The following is a 21,133-nucleotide window of genomic DNA, read 5'->3' on the forward strand; positions in this document are numbered from 1 at the left end:
TTTTGTTAACATGACTTCGTGTTATTTTCAATTTTCTTCTGTGTTTTCATATCCTTTTGTTCTTTCCTCTATTCTACTTATGGACCATATCATATGCTAACTTATACATAATAGTTCTGCAGCTATACTGAGAAACCTTAAAAAAGGTACATTTTAAGTATTTTTTTTTTACTTTTTTTTTTTTACATAGAATGTACATTTCATACATGCTGACTAGACCATAAACTCAGAGAGCAGGGATAATGTATTATGTGTTACATCCATCATCATATCCCTAATGCCTAAGATAGTGCCTGACACACAGGAGGCACTTCAAAATTATTTAACGGAAATTTAAAAAGAACAGTCCCTTTGCAATGATAATTCCACTGCCCAATTTTGGAAGTTTTTTTCTGGAATTTAAATCTAATATGAATTGCTACCCACGAATAGTAGCCTCACTAATTTATAGAAAATTTACTTTTTAATATTCATGGTAAAAATTCTCAATAAATATTGACAGATCAATGAAAAGCTGAGTATTCAGTTTCATCATCTATTTTAGTTTGCAGACTTGAAACGGAGTGACTTTCTAACCATCAACTCCACCTCCAAAGAATAAGAACTAATACCACTAAAGAGATTACAAGTATCATAATGCAGGCTCTGAATGCTCTCTAGACATGGTTTCTAGATCTGGAGTTTCATTGCAGCTGACCCACTGAGTAAATAACCAGTCTGGCCAATCTTTTCACATTAAATGGTTTATATGAATGAACTAACAAAATCAACTGTGCATGTAGTTTGACCAAGTAGGATTCAGTAAATGTGCTACACTTATTATTTATTAAGAAGCCCAAACAGTGTTCTTATGAGTTAAGAAGCTTAAATTGTCAGTGACTCCTAGAATGTTTTTTTTTTTATTATGAAGGTATTCAGATAAAAATTAGTGTCAACAATAAGATTCTACCAGATCTACTATGAATATACGTTTTGTAACTTTTAAACATCTTTTTTTGATGATTTTATTTATTTGTCAGAGAGAGAGAGCACAATCAGGTGGAGCAGCAGGTAGAGGGAGAAGCAGGGTCCCTGTTGAGCAGGGAGCCCGATGCGGGGCTCGATTCCAGGACCCTGGGATCGTGACCTGAGCCAAAGGCAGATGCCTAAACAACTGAACCACCCAGGCGTCCCTAACCTTTAAACATCTGAAAGTACTAACAACATTTAAAAAAGTCTTTAGTCTGTATTCATAAAACTGTATGTTTCAGTTGGGAAAAATGAAAATGGAAATGGATAGTGGTAAAGGTTGCACAACATTCTGAATGTACTTAATACCACTGAAATACATATTAAAAATGGCAAATTGTATGTTATGTAAATTTTCCTAAAATAAGAGATTTCTCAGAAGAGTGGTAAAACAGTAATTAGAGCTCCAATTCTCAATTCAGACCTTGTTTATAATCCTAGCTCAACAGTTAACAGATGCATTACTCTGGATAATTACTTGACCTCTTGAAGACTCAATTTCCTTATCTATAAATAATACCTTATCTATAGCTTTAAGGTTTATTATGAGGATTAATTAAAGTAATGTCTATAAGGTAATTAATACAGGGTCCAGAAGTAGTTAAGGTTGTTAGACTCTTGAAATAATGGTATTCCATTAGAGTCCAAAAGCTGTAATCCAAGGTGTGCACAGGAACACATTCTCTACATTACTGGATACAATTAAAGGACTTATAGAATTCTGTTCAGTTGTTCTGACTGAACTGTTCAAGGTAGAAGTGAAAACTAGGATAAGATTTTTATAGTATGTCAGCTGGAGATTTCCATTCCAGGGCATTAAATTCTTTCAATTGATAGAACAAATTTGTAGATATGGTCCCACAGTCACTATTAGTAATCACAGACAGTGGGAGAGGTACCTGTAAGATTAGAGAAATGTTCTGTGCAAACAGGTGGATTATGGTAACTACTACTATAAGCTCTTCAAGGACATTAAATAAATGGTTTACCAGCAATTAGAACAGAAAGGGGTCCCTAGAACAAAGTATCCTATTGGGGAGACCAATCTTAATGCCATGTAAGGAAATACTAGTGGCTGAAGCTGCCTGATAAAGAAACAACCTCCTTTGAGAGATACGCTTCACAGCACTGAAGTCAGAGGGTCTTGAATGTTCATTTATTAGGGCTGGTATACAAAGAATTACTGTCATGATGCTTCTAGTATCTTTGAGTTCCAAGTCTAAGATTCTATAATTCTTTTATTTTTATTAAAGTATAATTAACATACAATGTTATACTAGTTTCAAGTGTACAACATATTGATTCAATAATTCCATACATTGCTCAGTGCTCACCAGTGTAAATTTGTCACCATACAACATTATCATAACATTATTGACTATATTCCCTATGCTGACAACTTTTCATCTCCATGACTTATTTATTTTATAATGGTAAGTTTGTACCTCCTAATCCCCTCTATAAAATTCTAAAATTCTTGTTACAAAGAATTATATTTCCATGGATTTCTCAATGAAGAAAAGTCCCCTAGAAGCAGGAAATCGCCACTTCTGTACTTTTCAAACAGAAATCCAATAATAGCTGTCCAATTTCCTTAGCACCATTTATTGAAGAGACTGTCCTTTTTCCATTGCATATTTTTTCCTGCTTTGTCAAAGATTATTTGACCATAGAGTTGAGGGTCCATATCTGGGTTCTCTATTCTGTTCCAGTGGTCTATATGTCTGCTTTTGTGCCAGTACCATGCTGTCTTGGTGATCACTGCTTTGTAATATAGCTTGAAATCGGGCAACATGATGCCCCCAGCTTTTTCTTTTTCAACATTTCCTTGGTGATTCAGGGTCTTTTCTGATTCCATACAAATTTTAGGATTGTTTGTACCAGCACTTTGAAGAATATCATTGGAATTTTGATCGGGATGGCGTTGAAGGTATAGATTGCTCTGGACAGCACAGACATTTTAACAATGTTTATTCTTCTGATCCATGAGCATGGAATGTTTTTCCATCTTTTTGTGTCTTCTTCAATTTCTTTCATGAGTGTTCTGTAGTTCCTAGAGTATAGATCCTTTGCCTCTTCGGTTAGGTTTATTCCGAGTTATCTTATGGTTTTTGGTGCTATTGTAAATGGAATCGATTCTCTAATTTCTCTTTCTACAGTTGCATTGTTAGCGTATAAGAAAGCAACTGATTTCTGTGCATTGATTTTGTATCCTGCCACATTAGTACATTGCTGTATGAGTTCTAGTAATTTGGGGGTGGAGTCTTTTGGGTTTTCCACATAAAGTATCATGTCATCTGTGGAGAGAGTTTGACTTCTTTGCCAATTTGAATACCTTTTATTTCTTTTTGTTGTCTGATTGCTGTTGCTAGGACTTCTAGTACTATGTTGAACAATAGTGGCGAGAGTGAGCATCCTTGTCGTGTTCCTGATCTTAAGGGAAAGGCTCTCAGCTTTTCCCCATTGAGGATGATATTTACTGTGGGTTTTTCATAGATGGATTTTATGAACTTGAGGAATGTTCCCTCTATCCCTATACTCTGAAGAGTTTTAATCAGAAAAGGATGCTGTATTTTGTCAAATGCTTTTTCTGCATCAATTGAGAGGACCATATGGTTCTTCTCTCTCTTAATATGTTCTATCACATTGACTGATTTGCGAATGTTGAACCACCCTTGCATCCCGGGGATAAATCCCACTTGGTCGTGGTGGATGATCTTTTTAATGTATTGTTGGATCCTATTAGCTAGGATTTTGTAGAGGATTTTGGAATCCATATTCATCAGGGATATCAGTCTGAAATTCTCCTTTTTGATGGGGTCTTTGCCTGGTTTGGGGATTAAGATAATGCTGGCCTCATAGAATTGAGTCTGGAAGCTTTCCTTCTGTTTCTATTTTTTGAAACAGCTTCAGTAGAATAGGTATTATTTCTTCTTTGAATGTTTGGTAGAATTCCCCAGGGGAATCCATCAGGCCCTGGACTCTTGTTTTTTGGGAGGTTTTTGATCACAGCTTCAATCTCGTTACTGGTTATTGGCCTATTCAGGTTGTCAATTTCTTCCTGTTTCAGTCTTGGTAGTTTATAGGTTTTCAGGAAGGCATCCATTTCTTCCAGGCTGCTTAATTTATTGGCATATAGTTGTTGATAATAATTTCTAATAATTGTTTCTATTTCCTTGGTGTTAGTCGTGATCTCTCCCCTTTCATTCATAATTTTATTTATTTGGGTCCTTTCTCTTTTCTTTTGGATAAGTCTGGCCAGTGGTTTATTGATATTATTAATTCTTTCAAAGAACCAGTTTCTAGTTTCGTTGATCTGATCTACTGTTTCTGGTTTCTAATTCATTCATTTGTTTCTGCTCTAATCTTAATTATTTCTCTTCTAATGCATAGCTTAGGCATCGTTTGTTGCTTTTTCTCTAGTTCTTTAAGGTGTAAAGTTAATTGGTGAATTCGGGATTTTTCTATTTTTTTGAGTGAGGCTTGGATGGCTGTGTATTTCCCCCTTAGGACTGCCTTTGCAGTATCCCATAGGTTTTGGACCAATGTGTTTTCATTCTCATTGGTTTCCATGAATTGTTTTAAGTTCTTCTTTGATTTCCTGGTTGACCCAAACATTCTTGAGCAGAGTGGTCTTTAGCTTCCAAGTGTTTGAATTTCTGCCAAATTTTTTCTTGTGATCGAGTTCCAGTTTTAAAGCATTATGGTCTGAGAATATGCAGGAAATAATCTCAATCTTTTGGTATCAGTTGAGACCTGATTTGTGAACCTATATGTGGTCTATTCTGGAGAAAGTTCCATGTGCGCTCGAGAAGAATGAGTATTCTGTTGTTTCAGGGTGGAATGTTCTGTATATATCTATGAGGTCCATCTGGTCCAGTGTGTCATTCAAAGCTCTTGTTTCTTTGTTGATTTTCTGCTTAGATGATCTATTGCTGAGAGTGGAGTATTGAGGTCTCCTACAATTAATGTATTATTATCAATATGACTATTTTGGTTAACAGTTGGCTAATGTAGTTGGCTGCTCCCATGTTGGGGGCATAGATATTTACAATTGTTAGATCTTCTTGTTGGATAGACCCTTTAAGAATGATATAGTGTCCTTCTCTGTCTCTAACTACAGTCTTTAGCTTAAAATCTAATTTGTCTGATATAAGAATTGCTAACCAGCTTTCTTTTGAGGTCCATTGGCATGGAAGATGGATCTCCATCCCTTCACTTTCAGTCACTTTAGGTTCAAAATGAGTCTCTTGTAGACAGCATATGGATGGGTCCTGTCTTCTTATCCAATCTGCGACCCTGTGCTGTTTTATGGGAGCATTTAGGCCGTTCACGTTGAGAGTGATTATTGAAAGATATGAATTTATTGTCATCATGTTGCCTGTGAAGTCCTTGTTTCTATAGATGGTCTCTGTAAATATCTGTTCTATATCAGTCTTGGGGTCTTTCTCCTTTTATAGAACCCCCCTTAATATTTCTTGCAGGGTCGGCTTAGTGGTTGCAGATTCTTTCAGTTTCTGCCGGTCTTGGAAGCTCTGCATCTCTCCATCCATTCTAAATGACAGCCTTGCCTGATAAAGTATTCTTGGCTGTATGTTCTTCTCATTTAGTACCCTGAATACGTCTTACCAGCCCTTTCTGGCTTGCCAGGTCGCTGTGGATAGGTCTGATGTTATTCTGATGTTCCTCCCTCTGTATGTAAGGAATCTCTTTCCCCTAACTGCCCTTAAGATGGTTTCCTTGGTTCTAAGATTTGTGAGTTTTACTATTACATGCTGGGGCACTGGCATGTTTTCCTTGATCTTGGGAGGGGTCCTCTCTGCCTCTAGGACACGAATGTTTGTTTCATTCCCCAGCTTAGGGAAGTTCTCAGCTATGATTTGCTCAAATATATCTTCTAGTCCTCTCTCTCTCTCTCCATCCCCTCAGGGATCCCAATAATTCTGACATTGGAACGTTTCATGGTGTCACTTATTTCTCTAATTCTGTTTTCATGGATTTTGAGTTGTTTCTCCCTGGCCTCCTCTTTTTTGTTCTTTTGTATCAATTGGTCTTTTAGATCACTAATTCATTCTTCTGCCTCGCTTACCCCAGCTGTTAGATCATCTAAATTGGATTGGATCTCATTGACAACATTTTTAAGTTCTGCCAGTTCAGCTTTCATTTCTGCCCTTAGAGACTCCAATCATTTTCTCCATTCTAATTGGACAGCTCTATACAGAAGAATGAAACTCAGCCATTCTCTAACACCATACACAAAGATAAACTCAAAATGGATGAAAGACCTCAACGTGAGACAGGAATCCATCAAAATCCTAGAGGTGAACACAGGCAGTAACCTCTTCGACATTGGCCTCAGCAACTTCTTTCAAGATACATCTCCAGAGGCAAGTGAAACAAAAGCAAAAATGAACTTTTGGGACTTCATCAAGATAAAAAGCTTCTGCACAGCAAAGGAAACAGTCAACCAAAAAGAAAGGCAACCCACAGAATGGGAGAAGATATTTGCAAATGACACCACAGACAAAGGACTGATATCCAAGATCTATAAAGAACTTCTCAAACTCAACACCAAAATAAAACAAATAAACAAGTCAAAAGATGGGCAGAAGACATGAACAGACACTTCTCTGAAGAAGACATACAAATGGCTAACAGACACATGAAAAAATGTTCATCATCATTAGCCATCAGGGAAATTCAAATTAAAACCACACTGAAACACCCCACCTTACACCAGTTAGAATGGCAAAAATGGACAAGGCAAGAAACAACAAATGTTGGAGAGGTTGTGGAGAAAGGGGAACCCTCTTACACTGTTGATGGGAATGCAAGTTGGTACAGCCACTTGGGAAAACAGTGTGGAGGTTCCTCAAATAATTAAAAATAGAGCTACCCTATGACCCAGCAATGGCACTACTGGGTATCTACCCCAAAGACACAGATGTAGTGAAAAGAAGGGCCATATGCACCCCAATGTTCATAGCAGCAATGTCTGCAATAGCCAAACTGTGGAAAGAGCTGAGATGACCTTCAATAGATGAATGGATAAAGAATATGTGGTCCATATATACAATGGGATATTACTCAGCCATCAGAAAGGATGAATATCCAACTTTTACATCAACATGGATGGGACTGGAAGAGATTATGCTAAGTGAAATAAGTCAAGCAGAGAAAGTCAATTATCATATGGTTTCACTTATTTGTGGAACATAAGGAATAGCATGGAGGACATTAGGAGAAGGAAGGGAAAAATGAAGGGGGAGAAATTTGGAGGGGGAGACGAACAATTAGAGACTATGGACTCTAAGAAATAAACTGAGGGTTTTAGAGGGGGTTGCGGGGATGGGTTAGCCCAGTGATGGGTATTAAGGAGGGCACATAGTGCATGGAGCACTGGGTGTTATATGAAAACAATGAATCATAGAACACTACATCAAAAACTAATCATGTACTGTATGGTGACAAAGATAACATAATAAAATTAAATTAAAAAAAAAAGAAATCCAATAATAATATATACCCATATTGAGTCTCATAAGAATCTATTATGAACAATTATTCATCAACAAATGGGACAAACAGGTAAGTTCTTAAAAACACAGAATCGTCCGGGACGCCTGGGTGACTCAGTCGTTAAGCATCTGCCTTCAGCTCAGGTCATGATCCCAGGGTCCCGGGACTGAGCCCCGCATCGGGCTCCCTGCTCAGCCGGGAGTCTGCTTCTCCCTCTCCCACTCCCCCTGCTTGTGTTCCCTCTCTCGCTGTGTCTCTGTCAAATAAATAAAATCTTAGGAAAAAAAAACAACAACACAGAATCTTCCGAGACATAATCAGGAAGAAATAGATAATCTGAACAGACCAATTAGTAGTAATGAAAGTGAAACAGTAATAATAATAAAAAAAAAAAACCTCCCAACAAAAGTCCAGAACCAGATGGCCTCACAGGTGAATTATACCAAACATTTAAGGAAAGGATAATACTTACCCTCAAACTATTTCAAAAGTTAAAAAGGAAGGAATGCTTCCAAACTCATTCTACAAGGCCAGCATTACCCTGGTACAATGGGATATCACCTCACACATCTTCTTTATGCATTCATCTGTTGGTTGACAGTGAGGTTGCTTTCATGCCTTGGCTATTGTAAATAATGCTGAAATGAACCCAGCAGTGCATATGTCTTTTTGAATCAGTGTTTGTTTTTTTAAAAATATCTACAAGTGGAACTGCTGGATCATATAGTGGTTCCATTTTAAATTTCTGAGAAACCTCTATAGTGTTTTCCATAGTGACTGCACCAATTTATATTCCAATAGTGCATCAGGTTTCCCTTTTCTCTACATCCTCACCAACATTTGTAATTTCTTGTCTTTTTGAGAATAGCCATTCTAACATGTGTGAGGTGATATTCTATTGTGGGTTGCCTATCTGTAGGTCTTCTTTAGAAAAAATGACCTAAATTAGACCTGAAACCATAAAAATCCTAACAAAGAACACAGGCAGTAATTTCTCTGACATTGGCTACAGCAACATTTTTCTAGGTATGCTGAGGCAAGGGAAACAAAAGCAAAAATAAACTATTGGGACTACACCAAAATAAAAAGCTTTTGCATGGCAACAGAAACAACTAACAAAACAAAAAGACAACCTACTGAATGGGAGAAGATATTTGCAAATCTTATATCCAATAAAGGGTAAGCATCCCAAATATATAAAGAACGTATACAACTTAACACCCAAAAAACAGAGAATCCAATTAAAAATGGGCAGAAGACATGAACAGACATTTCTCCAAAGAAGACATCCAGATGGTCAACAGACATGAAAATATTACTAATCATCAGAGAAATGCAAATCAAAATCACAATGAGATATCACCTCACACCTGTCAGAATGGCTATAATAAAAAACACAAGCACTTGTGATGAGCAGCAGTGTTGAATCACTATATTGTACACCTGAAACTAATAATACACTGTTAACTAGAAGTTGAACAAAAACTTAAAAAATTAAAATAAAATGCATAAATAACATACAAAAAACCCCATAAGAATACCGTGTTGGTGAGGATGCGGAGAAAAAGGAACCCTTGTGCACTGTTGGTGGGAATGCAAACTGGTGCAGCTACTGTGGAAAACAATATGGAGGTTCCTTAACAAATTAAAAATAGAATTACCATAAGATGCAATAATTCCACTATTAGGCATTTACTCAAAGAATCCAAAAACACTAATTGAAAAAGATATATGCACCCCTATGTTTAGGGCAACATTATTTACAACAGCCAAAACGTGGAAGTAACCCAAGTATCCACTGATAGTTGAATGGATAAAGATGTGGCATATACATACCATGGAACATTACTCAGCCATAAAAAAAGAATGATATCTTGCCATTTCCAACAAAAAGGGTAGACTTAGAGGGTATTATGCTAAGTGAAATAAGTCAGACAGAGAAAGACAAATACCATATGATTTCACTTACATACGGAGTCTAAAAAACAAAACAAATGAATAAACAAACAGACTCATAGATACAGAGAACAAACTGGTGGCTGCCAGAGGGTGAGGGGTGATGCATGAAATCAGAGGGGTGAGGGGTGATGCATGAAATAGGTGAAAGGGATTAAGAGGTACAATTTTCCAGTTATAAAATAAATAAGACAGAGGCTGTAACAACTTTGTATGGTAACAAATGGTAAGTAGACTTACTGTGGTGACCATTTTGTAATGTATATAAATATTGAATCGCTATATGGTACACCTGAAATGAATATAAAACTGTACACCAATTACACTTCACTAGAAGTCCTTTTTAACAAACCTAACCACAGTACCAATACACCTAAAAAAATTCTTTAATATCAACCATTCAGATAGTGTTCATGTTTTCCTGTTTCAAACCATTATTTTGAATTATCCCTTATGATTTTTTTTGTTAAAGAAACTGAGTCATTGTTCTACAGTTTCCATGACTGGATTTAGCTGACTGCATTCCCATGATGTTTAATATGTTTCTCTGTCCCTTGAATCTACTTTAAATTCATAGTTAGTTATGCAGTATTGATGAGGTTCAGGTTTCTACTTATTTCAGCAATACTATTCATAAGTGGTGCTGTGTACTTCTATCATGAAGCACATGATGCCCAATTTTCATTTTGTGATATTAGCAGCCATTGACAATCACTGTCTAGACTCTAGTTTGTTTTTTTTTTTAAAGATTTTATTTATTTATTTGACAGAGAGAGACACAGTGAGAGAGGGAACACAAGCAGGGGGAGTGGGAGAGGTAGAAGCAGGCTTCCCGCAGAGCAGGGAGCCCAATGCGGGCTCGATCCCAGGACCCCGGGACCATGACCTGAGCCGAAGGCAGATGCTTAACTGACTGAGCCACCCAGGCGCCCCTGACTACTTAGTTTATTAGGGTTGTAAAATGGTAGAATTCTAATGATATCATTCTTCCTTTGTTAGCTGGAATACTTACAAAGAACAACTTCCCCTTATCAACTATTTGATTATCCTGAGATATAGATAGTATAGGAAAAGCAAGACAAATTTTCATTTTCCTTATTCACCAGTTTCAGAATAATGAGGTAGTTCCCTAGAATCCTGTGAAGGTGACCAATAAGATTTTTAAAATCACTTTATGAACTTAGGGATTTAAATATGTCAAATGCTTTACCACATTACAACTATCTTACTGATGCTAAAGTTGTCTCATATTCGGTCAGTGGAAGTTTATTCAGATTGGCTACTGAGTCCTTTTGTCATAACATTTTTTTTTTTACAGCTTTGTTTTTTGCTATGACAATATTCTAGGCTCATACTGTACATTTCCTGTCCAAGATCTGGAATCAATAGTGTCCCAAAGAGCTCCAATTTCTTTTATTGGGAAATGGTATTTGGAGACCACAATTTGTACACCAGCACAGGTCACTGCTATTAGGTCCTTCATGTTATAAGGCTAAAAGACATGTATTTTTTTTTAAAGATTATATTTATTTATTTGACAGAGAGAGACACAGCCAGAGAGGGAACACAAGCAGGGGGAGCGGGAGAGGGAGAGGGAGAAGCAGGCTTCATGCCGAGCAGGGAGCCCAATGCGGGGCTCGATCCCAGAACCCTGGGATCATGATCCTGGGATCATGACCTGAGCCGAAGGCAAACGCTTAATGACTGATCCACCCAGGTGCCCCAAAAGACATGTATTTTTTACAATTAAAATACCACATGAGTTTCTAGTTATAATTCTGATCCAAAATCAGGAGTACAAGGTAAATTAACCTTAATCTTACCATCTTTATCATGTATCAACCATACCAGGTCTCAATGTTACATACATAATTATAATTTTGACTTATCCCACAATACACACACAGTAGTTTCAGTAACATTACAACCAACTTTGGGATTAATGAAAAAACGGTTGATTTTGGCAGGGGACAGTTCCTTTTTTGTCCTTAGGATATATTCTGGTAAGTATGTACAGACGGCTTATTATGTTTTAAAGTCATTTGAAGAAGGAGCGCCTGGGTGGCTCAGTCAGTTAAGAGTCTTGATTTCAGCTTAGGTCATGATCTCAGGGTTGTGAAATCTGGCTGTGTCAAGCTCTGCACTGGGTGTGGAACCTGCCTGAGATTCTCTCTCTCCCTCTGCCCTGCCGCACCCATCCTTCCCTACCTCTCTCCCTCTCTTAAAAAAAAAAAAAGTCATTTGAAGAAGTTTCTGAGAGACTATAATTTCATTTTCCTTACTAGTTTTGCTAATTTGTTTATATAAAATGTTAACAGAGTTCCCGTATTAAATCAATACTGTTAGCAACTTCTCCCCAGTATCTTATTGGAAATCCTCACTCCTAGTTAATAAGGCAAAAGGCAAGCTTATTCCACTTTTCACAAATACTTAACTTTCTATCTCCCTACATTTTTTTTGAAATTGTGCCATATCTACTTTCCATACTATACTGCTTCCGTAACAATGATCATTTAGTCTTTGTTCTTTAGGTAAAATAAATATAACACTCACCACCAGTTCTTAAGTCAAACTCTCTCACGTACTGTTGATTAACTAAAGCTTGTTCTCTTACAGATTCCTCAGGAGTGGTTCCTAGTTTGTCTGTAGTCTTTATACCTGAAGGTCAGTTTGGGTGGATATAAAACCCATACTCTGCCATTCTCTTTGAGTATTTTAAAAATGTTACTCCGGGGGCACCTGGGTGGCTCAGTCGTTAAGCGTCTGCCTTCGGCTCAGGTCATGATCCCAGGGTCCTGGGATCGAGCCCCACATCAGGCTCCCTGCTCAGCGGGAAGCCTGCTTCTCCCTCTCCCACTCCCCCTGCTTGTGTTCCCTCTCTCGCTGTGTCTCTGTCAAATAAATAAATAAAATCTTTAAAAAATAAAATAAAATAAAAATGTTACTCCGCTGCCATGTGGCATGAAGTGTTGGTGATGACAGTGTGATCTTCCTCTTATAAATTAATAATTTTACTAATCTCTGAGTGTCAGCATTCCTGAATTAATTTTCCACGACATTCAGTGCGCCCTTTTATATATAGTTTTAAGTAGTCTTTTATTTTAAGAACACTTTCTTGTAGTTTTTAGTATTGTTTTGTTCTATTTAATTTTCTTCTTTGAGATTCCTATTACACATTATGTTGAGCCTTTTTTGATCTATTTTAGAGATCTTTTGTTTTAATCTTTTGGATTTTTGGCTTTTTTTTATTTTAAAAGTTTGTCCTCAGAGTCCATAGTCTCTCATGGTTCATCTCCCTCCGATTTCCCTCCCTTCATTTTTCCCTTCCTTCTCCGAACGTCCTCCATGCTATTCCTTATGTTCCACAAATAAGTGAAACCATATGATGTATTGTATGGTGACTAACATAACATAATAAAATTTTTAAAAAAAGTTTGTCCTCCTTTCTATCTTCTATCTATTTTATTTGATAGAGAGAGCGCGCATGCCAGCAGGGGGAGGGGCAGGCAGAGGGAGAGGGAGAAGCAGGCTTTCTGCTTAGCAGGGAGCCTGACACGGAGCTCAATCCCAGGACCTTGGGATCACGACCTGAGCCGAAGGTAGACACTTAACCAACTGAGCCACCCAGGCACCCCCTGCCTTCTATTTCTCTTAAGATACTATCTATTGTGTATTTGCTTTTGTGTTTTTTCTAGTTTAGTCTGTATTTCTGATATGATTTTTCAATTTTCTTTTATTTCTAATTCTTTGAGTGTTGTCATTTCTCATTTCAAATTTCCTTTTTCTGTAATCAACCTTATTTCTGAGTTTTTATAGTTTTATGTTGTTCTTCAGTGTCCATAATTTTCTAAATTTTTTAGTTCATTTTGAAATTTACAGTTTCATTGTTTTGTGAGCATGCCTTTTTGGTGGGTGTCCATTGCCTTTAGGGGTATTATTTGGCTTTTTATTATTTTTTCTCATAATAGTTTGTACAGAATTTGACTGTAATTCTTTCTTTTGCTCATGTTTTAAGTGAAATAAAATTTCCTCTGCTTTTAGAAGGAAGTGGTGGATCACAATTGCTTTCTTAGCTTCATGGTTCTAGAATTCTCCAGGGTTGTTTTACCAAAATGACAGAAAATGTGGCCTCATATTTTGATATCTTGCTCCTCTCCCCTACTTTTGCCTGCATCTTTTCTTTCCTTTGCCCCATTGTCTGACTTGCTAATATTAGGCTCTATTTCCAACAGTTTCTATTCAGTGTGAGTCATGGAAGACAGCATCAGTTTACTTCCAAAGGTTATATGGCTATGGCTCCAGTACCATGAAACTGTGGCACATTATAGATCTTTAGCATCCAGCTATGAAGAGCATCTTGCATTACTCTCTTCTCAGTCTTGGTTGCTGTTCTCAGATTGGCTTGCATGCTCCAGTGAAATACCATTCTCAGTCAGCCTTCCTTCCACACAAATGCTGATAACTGTAAGGGTCCATAAGGGCATGGTGTGCCACACCTGTTTGTATCTGGGGGCTTACAGAGGGAAATCTAGTTGCTTACTTTTATTGTAGAGACTGACTGTGCTGTCTTTAGTTTTGCTATCCAAGTTGCTCTGTGTTTATGGTAGAATTCTACTAGACTCAAAAACTATTTCATGCCACTTTCCCAGAATCCTCTTTAATTCACTTTTTGGTAATTTACACATTTTTGGCTTTCCATGCAATGCTAAGCTTATGAAACACATATTATTTCTATCTGCCTATGTCCCTCCAGTTTAATATTTAACACTTTGAATTCTACTTAGATACCAATCATACTGACCTCTCTCTATTCCTTAGAACCACTAAAATTTATGTGCTCCAAATTTTTATCTTTCCCTTTTCTTAAAATCTCAAAATTAAATAATTTATGAAATTTCAGAGTGTTAGTAAAATGAAAACTGACAAGAACCCATCCAAAAAGAAAAAGATTTATAATTATTCAATAGTGAGAAAATTTATTCAGCAAATAACTACCTTATGTCAACAAGAGAGCATTCCAAAGATAATCTTCCCATTGTCCTTAGGTTTTCTTGAAGTTCTCGTAAACAGGTAACATTCACGACTAGTTCAACACCCACATCATACAGCAAGACCTATGAAAGCAATAACTTTTGAGTCTGTGGAAAGACAATATTTCAAAATATATTTTGCAAACTGAATAGCATAATAAAATTAGATTAAAAAAATTTCAGGATAAAAATACTGAATGCATTCACCTTCACAATTATTATTTTTAACTCTTCATTTACCTCTACCAATGTGTCTGTAACCATTCTGATGATCTGGCCTCTTCGCCACTGATTTTTATCTGGGATCTTAACAGCACAGTGCATATCATTTTCCCATTTAATTGGTTCCCACTTTGAGTTTTCATAAGCAGCTACCATCTTTTCTTCTAAACTATATAAGGAAAAAAATTTAACTTTCAAACCTTTTCTTACAACATATAATTCTCCGACCACATGTCTTCTACTGTCCCTCCTTACCCATTCCACTCCAGCCAAAGTGGATACCTTGTTCTTCCTTGAATACCCAAGTATATTTCCACTGCAGGATCTTTGATCTAGCTGTTCCCTCTGTGTGAGATTATCTTCCTCCAGATAGCCTCATGGCTTACTCCCTTTCTTCAGGATCCATTACAAATGTCACTGTCTTCTTGAGGTCTTCCCTGATTATCCAAAATTGCCCTCCTCCCCAACTGCTTTTTCTCTATTTTTTTTTATCATCATCTGCTACAGTAAATATTTTATTTGTCCATTGTCTCTCCCTCTATTAGAATTTAAGCCTCATGACAGTCAAGACTTGTAAATGTTTTTACCACTATATCCCCAACACCTACCTAGAGTACTGGTTGTGCCCAATAAGTATTCGTAAATGACTAATTCTAATAATACAGTGAAAATAACTAGTAAAGATACTATTTGTGTACTTTTAACTATTTTTAAATAACTGTTTAGCTGAAATAATTTTGCTTTTAAAATTCTACATTTATGATTTCTAGATCTTTATAGGAAAAAATATAGAAAAAAGCCCATAGGTAATATATGTTTTCCTTATATGTTATACCTATTAAGTAAGTTTTCTGTTAATAACCACTGAACATAAATCTTCTCAGGAGATATCACATTACAGATATGTACAGGCAGTTCCTTATTATAAAGTGACTGGAGATTCTCATTAGGTAGAGATTTTACAGACACAGGATTTAAGCTGTTTACTTCATTTGAAATAATTTCTTCTGGAGAAGGATCCCATACTTCAGTATGCTTTTTGCAATTATCCTTGAGGGTATATCTGGAAAACAACAAAACCCATTAGCAAAAAGAGCAGTTTGCAAAATATTTATGTTTGTATTTGCTTAGATCTAGAGATGAACAAATTTTAGCTATGATTCACTGCTTCCCAGTTTTGATATTAATAGCAGTTTTAGTTTCTTTTTCAAAAAAGGGTTAAATACTACCAAAGTAAGCACAAAAAACCCCCTAAAAGCCAACCTTTCTATTTTAAAAACAGTTTAAAATACCACGTTTGCTTATAATTTCACCATTTCCCATTGATATTTTGTACTCACAAGGAATAGAAGAATTATTCATAATTTGTTTGATAACCTGACTAAAAAGTATCAATCCATTTGCCAATGAGAGTTCAAGTGGTAACCAATTACTATTAAAATGTATTAAGGAGAGAAATTATTGAATGAAGTGTTTAGAATATTTAATAAATCAGATTAGTTCAGACTAAAACCACAGATAATTAGATGTCCTTTATTTCTATAAAGAAAAAATTTCTTTCACAATAAGCTTGAGATTTAGCTAACCAAGGTGACTTAAACATTTTTGTTGCTAAATCTAATGGACAAATTTCAGTCCTTATTTGACTTGAATTCTCAGCACTAGCTACTTTTTCCTTCTTGAAATGTTCTTTCTTTGGTTCCTGGTTTTTCTTCAGTCTCAGGTTCCTGATCTACATTTTTGGACGTTCTTTTTCATAGGTGATAATCCTCATAATTGCATTTTCATCAAGTGAGACTGAGATGAGTGATGAAAGTGATAATCTCATTTATTCTAATGGACTTGTTTATATTTATATGCTGCTAACTCCCAGGTGAGACACCTAACCAGGTCTCTCTTCAGAGATCCATGGATTCATCGCCATTCAACTAATATTTACTGGATACATATTGTGAACCAAGCATAATGCTAGATGCAGAGATATGGCAGTGGACAAAGTAGGCAGGGTTCCTGTTCTCATGGTGCTTAAAGTATAGTGACCCTGAGACACATAGTTACATACATGAGAATAAATTATATGAACAAGAGTTACAAAGAAAAGATTTGGCATAGGCCAATGAAATTTAATCTAGTCTGGGAGAACGTTTGCCTGATTAAGTAACATTTCAACAGAGATTTTAAAAGAATAAGTAGGAGTTAGCTAGACATTCAAGAAACTGAAAGAAAACATAGGGTTTGATATAGCAAGGCAAGAGAAGATGGCATGAACTTTGAGGTAGGGAGGAGCCAGGTTATTTTGGCGATATTATTTTATAAAGGGTGGTGGGTACTGTGTATGATACAGTTGAATCCAGTAGAGACACTGGTTTGTGGGATTTTTTTTTTCATTTCCTCAGGTGATCAGAGCAGGCACTGATCAAGGGAAGCTCGTGGTTTATTTTGAGGACAGGCAATAGATAACAATGAAAACAATAGGTCTAGCTGCAGCGGTCAGAAAATAGGGATTTGGGTTTTGGAGGGCAAGGAGATTGGTTGCAGCTGCCAGAATACCAGAAGTGGTTTTAGTAAAACTTGAGTTTAAGCTTCAGGATCCCTCACTTACACAGGAAACTTGGGAGGGGCAAATCAACATTTTTTTTTTGGTAAAATTTTCAAAAGTAAACATTTTTAACTGCAATTAGTAAAGGTCATAGACTCTACCCTCATTCTTCTTCTCTCACATTTCTTTTCATTTGGGTGTTGGATACAGCACTTTGAGTTGACTACAGGGAAGTTGAGTTGGAGAAACATTTGGCTTGTATTTAGTGGAATATAGTTTTGTGATCGATAGCCACTTTTCTGTAGAGTTAAGCTATTGCTAGCCATCTTTGTGTAGGAAAGGATTCCAGAAATACTCCCATCACCTTAGTGTCACAACATGAAAATACAGGGTCCAACATAAATGTCATAATAAACCACTACAATGAGGGTGCTGATGACAAACTGTTTAATGAGTATAGTGACCACACCACCCGGTTTAAACCTGTTGTTCTGGCATATTGCTTCTCTTTCACTCTTAAACATGTCCCAATATGGATGAGAAATATGCCCACTTATTAATAAATGAAATAAATTAACATTGCTAATCCAAACTTTAAGATTCATCATTACACAACAAAATTTGAAATGCCTTAAATTATTACATATATAAACACAAAAAAGAAACAGGATAGGTTTTCCTAAAAGTAACTACAATTTTTAGAAATTTATAGAACATTAGCCATGATTGAGCTATGGATCAGAAAAAACACTTTTTAAAATTACCAATAAATAAATTTCAATCATCTATACTAAAGACTTTTCTCTCTATAGGGAATATCACAAAATCTGGCATTTCAAGTGGTGGTTCGTATACAGATAAAAAATGTAATAAGAAAGCATTTTGTGATGAGTCTGAATTTTGTAATGTTTGTAGTATTTGTCAACTTTTGAAAATCTGTTACTGGGATTTCTTTTATCAGTCTACGTAAACATTACTTTTGCTTATTTAATTCTATAGTTAAAACTCTGAATTCCTTTTCTTAAAGGGGGCCCTTCAGGCTCACCCATGAAACCTCGATTTGCCCTTGTTGAGCAAAAGTACGAGCATTCAGAAATGAATAAACATGTCTGGCCTTTTCTTACCCCTGCGCCGCCTCATCCATTTCCTTAGCTATTGCTGTACCTGCTTCCCACTCTTTATCATGTGCGTCTGTTGCTATGCAAATAAACCACTACAGTGTGTGACTGACAGTCCTCTGGCCACTGCACAGTTGTTTGCCACGTGAAGATATATCCCTCCGCATTAACATGCCAAAGGCACCTCAAACACATGTCCAAAGTTGATATCACATCTGTTTTCCCCAAAACCTGCTCCCCACTCTTCTGTTCCTTGTTCTCAAGGAACAGTATCACCTGGTATTAGGTGGTTATGGTCATTGGTCCTCAAAGTCAATCCTGACCCCTCCTCTTCCTTACCTACAATGAGTAGCAAAGTCTTGCAATATTCACCTCCATGTTTCATAATCTACCCATTTTTCTATCACCAAGTAACTGTAACTTCAATAGCCTACAGCACCCACGTCTAGCCTAACACTTTTTTTAAGACTTGCAGTCAGAGAGCTTTCCAAAACCCAAGTCTACTCTCAGTCCTCTGTTTAAAATCATTCAATAGCCCCTCACCCTCCTTCCTGAAGTGATAAAGTTCAAACACACAGAAGTGTTTGAAAAGTACTTTTACTTCTCAGTGATCAAGGTTCTGTAATTATCTGGTCTCTGCATTTCTCTCCAGCTTGATCTCTTACCTTACCTGCCACTACTACCTTTTTTCCTGTCTACCAGCTGTGTGAGTGTACTAACAATCCTAAACATTTATTTTTCCTGTGTATAGGCTTTTACTCCCAGTTGTACGACAGAATTCAGTTTAAGTGAAATCTCCAGTGGTAAACCCTCCAGAAATCCCATAATACTGTGACTACCCTTAGCAGAGTCCTTATCACACTGAAAGGTAAGCTTGACCATCTCTCCTTCCTACTACATACTCTAAGCTCCTTGAAGGCACAAACCATCCTTATTCATCACTGGGTATAACATTTGGTACAATGTAACAAGTAGGCATATAAATATCTCTTGCTTATATAACCAAACAATAGAAAGGGAAAACTAGCTAATGGACTTTTAAAAACTTTATTGAGGTAGATTTTCCACAAAAAAAAGTTCGCCCATTTCAAGTGTATGGTTCAATGAGTTAACTTTACCAAATGGTGTAACCATCATAAGTCAGTTTTACAACATTCTCACCTCTCCCCAGAAAGATCCCCTATGTCCATTTACCATGACTCTTCCTCATCCCTAGCCCCAGGCACCCCCTAATAAACTTTTTGTATCTATAAACTTGCCTTTTCTGGGCATACCATATATATGGAATCATACAATATACAGTCTCTTGTCTCTGACCTCTTCTTACTTAGCTTAAAATTTGAGGTTTATCCATGATATAGATGTGTCAGTATTTTGTTCCTTTTTATGGCTAAATAGTATTCAATTATATGAATATATAGTATTCTATTCACCACTCACTGGATATTTACATAGTTTCCAGTTTTGGGCTATTCTGAATAACATTATGAATATTTGCTCGTAAGTCTGTGTATGAACATGTGTTGTCATTTCTCCTGATAGATACCTAGGAGTGGAATTGGTGGGTTGTGTGGTAATTTTATGTGTAACTTTTTGAGAAACTTGCAAACCATTTTCCAAAGAGGCCATACCATTTACATCCCTGACAGTAATAAGGGTTACCCCACATCCTCACCAACATCTGTAATTGTCTTATGTGTAATAGCTATTCTAGTGGGTGAGAAATGGTATCTCATTGTGGTTTTAATTTGCATTTCCCTAATGGTTAATAATGTTAAACCTAATGGTAAATAATGTTAATAATGTCTTTTCATGTACTATTAGCCAATTATATACCTTCTTTGGTAAATGTTTGCTTATATCTCGTGCTCATTTTTTGGGGGGTTGAATGATTTGTTTTCTTAAGTTGTAGAAGTTCTATGAATTCCAGATACAAATCCTTTATGGGGTACGTCTGGCAAATATTTTCTCCCACTCTGTTATTTGTTTTTCCTTTACCTAATAGTATCTTTCAAAATACACTAGTTTTGAATTTTGATGAGGATCAACTTACTAATTTTCTTTTATGAACTGTGCTTCTGGTGTCATATCTAAGAAATCTTTGCCCAATCTACAGTCCTAAAGATTTCCTCCTGTTTTCTCCTAGAAATTTTGTTTTAGCTCTTAAAAGTATAATCCCTTTTGAGTGCACTTTGTGTATGGTGTGAGATAAGGGCTATGTTCATCTTTTTTTGCTGGTGGATATCCAATTGCCACAGCACCACTTGTTGAACAGACTACCTTTGTTCCAATGAACTGCCTTTGTTTAAAAAGTCAATTAATTATAAATATAAGGATTTACTTCTCAACTGTCAATTCTATTTATTCATCTATATGTCTATCTTTATGTTAGTACCACACTGTCTCGGTAGTTGTAGCTTTATATTAAATTCTGAAATTGGGAAGTGGAAGTCCTCCAACTTTGTCTTTGTTTGCAAAATTGTTCTGGCTTGAGTTGAATCTATAGCTAATGGACTTAAAAATATTTTTAAAAGTGTGATGAGATTCACATAAAATAAAAGTATTTTAAAGTGAACAATCCAGAGCATTTAGTACATTCACAGTGTTGCACAACCATTACACCTCTATCTAGTTCCAAAACATTTCTATCACTCCAAAATAAAATCTCCCTAAAGCAATTGCTACCCATAATCCTCTCCCCTCAACCCTTACTAACCACCAGTCTATATTCTCTGTGGATT

The 21,133-nt window shown here is 36.4% G+C and overlaps 1 protein-coding gene across 2 annotated transcripts in view; it reads right to left on the reverse strand.

The window, feature by feature from the left end:
• The window catches only part of RNF17 (ring finger protein 17), a 147,017-nt gene that overhangs the window by 54,411 nt on the left and 71,473 nt on the right, over positions 1-21,133 (reverse strand). For both annotated transcript variants that reach the window (XM_036097134.2, XM_078070617.1), the window contains exons 20-22: positions 15,571-15,798; positions 14,754-14,904; positions 14,479-14,597 (exon numbers count right to left, since the gene is read on the reverse strand). In XM_036097134.2, coding sequence (XP_035953027.2) covers positions 14,479-14,597; positions 14,754-14,904; positions 15,571-15,798 — 498 coding nt within the window. The remainder of the gene's footprint in view (positions 1-14,478; positions 14,598-14,753; positions 14,905-15,570; positions 15,799-21,133) is intronic.

Source organism: Halichoerus grypus, chromosome 4, assembly GCF_964656455.1.
Source record: "Halichoerus grypus chromosome 4, mHalGry1.hap1.1, whole genome shotgun sequence".
Lineage (NCBI taxonomy): Eukaryota > Metazoa > Chordata > Mammalia > Carnivora > Phocidae > Halichoerus > Halichoerus grypus.